General features: G+C 42.9%; 1 protein-coding gene across 1 annotated transcript; it reads right to left on the bottom strand.

Annotated features, from left to right (window-relative positions):
* Window positions 1–1,475: 1,475 nt before the first annotated feature.
* On the bottom strand, window positions 1,476–3,328 carry LOC129732251 (achaete-scute complex protein T3-like). The gene is made up of 2 exons (XM_055692950.1): window positions 2,164–3,328; window positions 1,476–2,014 (listed from the first exon to the last, which is right to left on the bottom strand). Exon 1 carries the CDS (start codon window positions 3,110–3,112, stop codon window positions 2,198–2,200), a length of 915 nt encoding a protein of 304 aa, XP_055548925.1. The 5' UTR covers window positions 3,113–3,328; the 3' UTR covers window positions 1,476–2,014; window positions 2,164–2,197.
* Between the last annotated feature and the right edge of the window lie 622 nt (window positions 3,329–3,950).

Raw genomic sequence — 3,950 nt, 5'->3', positions numbered from 1 at the left:
CATTGATGTCTTTTGACTTACTTTTTACATGCATCCGTCTTTAAGATATTTGAATAGGTATTAAGTTTGCAAAATTACATTTTTCTATAAAAATACACTCTTTTGTAACTCATCTGTGGTTCTCCAGCAACAGCAATACAGTTTGTCATATCAAAAAGGATAGGAAGAGAAAAAATGATAAGAGAGTAGGAAAAATGGATAATAATTTTAAAAACTTAACAACGTTAGTATCTCTCTATACGCCATCAATTTCAAAAAGATGAAAATGTGAAGAGAGTTGAAAAACATCATAAATTTCGAAATATTGAAATTAGACGAAACGACAATTTTAACCAGGTAAATTATTTTAAAAAAGAAAGCTAAGCCTTAAGCTGTTATCGATTTTTTGTAGTAGAATGAAATGAAATCATTGCCTATTCTCAGTACTTATTTCCATTCTACAAAGACGCTTTATTTTAAAACGATCAAGATGTTAAAACCAAAATCAAATGAGTTCAAATGAGTTTAAATTTCGGTTAAACAATACAGTTAACGATTTTTTCATTAAATTGGAAAAGTATGTTGTTGATCTCCCTTAATTTTTTTCACTTGAATACGAAACGGTTCGGTTAAATCTTATGTTTAGATGTTTGACGAGTTGGCGAATTTTAGCTTTACAGGACTTTTATTCATTCAAAATTTATTTGAAATTTGCTATCTTTTATTCCTGATAATTTCAACTAATGTTTACCGTACGTCCTGAAATTTAAATTTCAAAATTAGTACTAAAATAGCGTATGATATCAATAACATAAAATTTTCCAAAAAAAAAAAACACTAAATCAAATCGGAGAGATTAGAATTCGAAAATGTACGCAAAAACTTTCCAATTTCCTTCTCTCTGATTTTTTATTCTATTCGTTCTTCATGCAATTTTTTTTCCAATCAATGAAGCAAACGACACTGCTAAGCATTGCTGCCATTCTCATCCTCATTCACATTTCCTCTTTGAAAAACGAAACCTTATTTTTTCGAAAAAAAAATCAATCATCTTCAATTCCCGCTTCTTGTTCTTGATTTTTTTTTCGAAAACCTCCTCCAAAGTCTAAGAAGAACACGAAACGCTCGTTGGTTTCCTCCTTTTTCCTCTGGTTTTTGGGTTTTGTTGGTTTGCATCTCCTCCCTCCGGGAATGTGAAAGAGAATTTTTGCAGACAACAGCATTATTGTAACTGGATCACATGAACGTAAAATTTCGCCTGCCGGTAAGAACCACTTGAGACTTACTTCCCTTGTGAGTGCGACCTGCAGGCAGGTTCGGTTACCTGGATACCTGGCAACTTGACGTACCACAAATGCAAATTCGATGTTGATAGCATAGTAAAAAGGTGTGAAGTAATTAACTTTATGGACTCAAAACTAGGCATATTTCACGGAAGGTTCCCACCAGGGAGGCAAAAAGTCAAGGTTAACTTTCATTTTAATAGTTTTTCTCGTTTATTGATAGTACCATGGCCGGCGGCGGTGCCCCGGCTAAGTCTTTTTCGTTTACATTCTTTGTACAGCTTGAATAGTTTCTCTTACCAAACAGAACTTGTCCTAAACTAGTGGGAAAACTTAACGTACATAATAAAGTCACTGGTCTGCGTTGTCGCCTAACGAAAATACTCTTACTCTATACTCGTAGCTTCGGAAACGAAACCATTTCTAAGGCACATCTTTGCTCTGACAGGCTTACAAACTATCGCTATCCTAATACCGCTGGGATTTTGACTAGATTTCACGTTGTGTTGTTAGTGGCTATGAGCTAGAACAAAACTGGCAGTTTGTTTCTCCTACGAATTACGTGGTTAGTAATAGGTTAGTAAGCAGGAAGTAGTACAGTCGGGGCAGGTTCCACTGCCCTGAAGCTGGAAGCGATGTCCTCCGTAAGCGCAAGAATGATCAGCTTTTCACGCTTGAAACCCTGGCCATCGCTCAATCCGAGCTTTCAATCGAAATAGGGGCCTCCGATTTTTTCAGGTTTTTTGGCATTTCTGTAAGGAGGAGAAAAAATGAAAAAAAACGTTAGAAGCTTTTCATTGACCTTTTTGCGATTCTTTTGTCGGTAGGAGATTTACGATTTTGTGTTTGTTTAGCCGTTAGGTTGAAAAAAGAAAATCAGGTACAAAAAACGGATACTAACCTCAGTGCGATCGTCGCATAGCAATCATGAGTGATTACTGCTGCTGCCACCAGGAGATTGCGTCGAGCAGTTCCTCGTCGTCCGGATTTTGGGGGCTCATCTGCTCGTCGTACGCATTCACGTACAGTTCGGTCTTGTAGATCGGTTGACCGGTGGCAGCGTGCAGGTAATTGTTGTTGCCACTGGGACTTAAACTGGTCATGCCCGGGATAACGATTTGAGTGTGCTGCCCATGGAAGGGTTGCTGAAGCTGCTGGTGCTGAATTGGAGTCTCCGATGTGTACGAAGGAGTCGGTGAAGTCGAAGGATCAACGTAAATATCGTAGGGTTCATGCTTGAAGGTGGTTCCTCCCATCTGGCTGTAGACAATGGTTCCGGTTGTGGAGGAAGTTTCCGAAAGATGAGACGGTGCTGGCGAGGAGGCTGTCGACGGCTCGGACATTGTACCGTAGAAAGAACTCGATGAAGAAACTTGGCATAAACTCTTCTGGCTAGTATTTTCACTATTCTCCTCCAGCATCCGCTGGAGGTTACGAATGTATTCCACTGCGATGCGAAGGGTGTCTACTTTGCTCAACTTCTTGCTGGCACCTCGTCCACCGTTGGTCAAAGCGGTCACCACCGTGCTCGGAATGTGCTGCCGAAGGTTGGCGAAGCCGTTATTGACCTGCTTGACTCGATTACGCTCCCTAGCGTTCCGCCGTTGGACGGACGCCGTTTGTTGGGGTGTCGGTGCGTACGGAAGTCCACAGTAAGCGAACTTTTTCGAAGCACTGATCTTGTTCTTAAGACCGACACCCTGCGCCAAGTTGGTCACCATCATCGGAGCCGGCGCGATCGGTCGCTTTCCGTGATGATTAATCTGCTTCTGCTGCACCAGAATACAATTGTTCGGTAAAATGTTGTGAATATTTTGTCCAAGCGCCATGCTTCTCACTGCTGTTGCCATCGACCACTAAAGACCACTGTTATCACGATTAAAGTTCCTGATTGCACTTCTCTGTACTTTTAAACGCACCTTCTCTGCGCACTTCTCGCTTCAAACTGATCAAACGAACGCAAAACTATTCACCACAAAGTCCTTTTCCTGCTCTGTTTTGCTGTGTTCACCACACTTGCTCAACTTGTCTCAAAAATACTGATCTCGATGTTTGAACGGCGGAAGCTATTCCCGAAATGATACCTTTTCGTCCTAAGCCCTAGCATTTTGTACACTTCTCGCTCAGCTACCTGCTTCGAGTTCGGACGGAGACCGCCACCAACACCACCACCATTCACTCACTCACTTACTTACGCACAGGTCCTCCGTTGATCCCGAGGTCCTTTGCATCGAACGAAAAAACACATGTGCAGCATATTATACCAACCTCCCACAACATAAACAACAGAGCAGCAGAGAGCGAACCGAAAAGCATAAATCTCACTCTCTCTCTCTCTCGGATAGGTGACTTAAGCGGGCCGAACCGAAGCCGAGTAGGACCCGAAGCTGGCGGCACGCGTGCCACTCGCCCTGGCCAAGATGCGCATGGCTCAGCTGCCCTCGCAGTCGCACTCGTTGCACTCACCTGCTCTGCCCCAATCCCGGAGCCGATCTTGCGCCTTTGGCTGTCTCACTTCTCTTGCACACAGCTAGAAGAGCGCACCCGACATAAATGTTCCGTCCTGCTTGTGCCCCCACACCGTTCACATTGCGTATGGGGCGCAGATGTGATCTGCCTCTGTATTGGAGACTAAGCCGGGCGCGCGCGCCCTGAGTCGTGCGACGCAAAAGCTGCGTTTTTTTTTGT

This window comes from Wyeomyia smithii, chromosome 1, assembly GCF_029784165.1.
Source record: "Wyeomyia smithii strain HCP4-BCI-WySm-NY-G18 chromosome 1, ASM2978416v1, whole genome shotgun sequence".
NCBI classification, from domain to species: Eukaryota; Metazoa; Arthropoda; class Insecta; order Diptera; family Culicidae; genus Wyeomyia; species Wyeomyia smithii.
The sequence above is the reverse complement of the archived record's forward strand: the minus strand, read 5'-3'. Positions and strand labels throughout refer to the sequence as shown.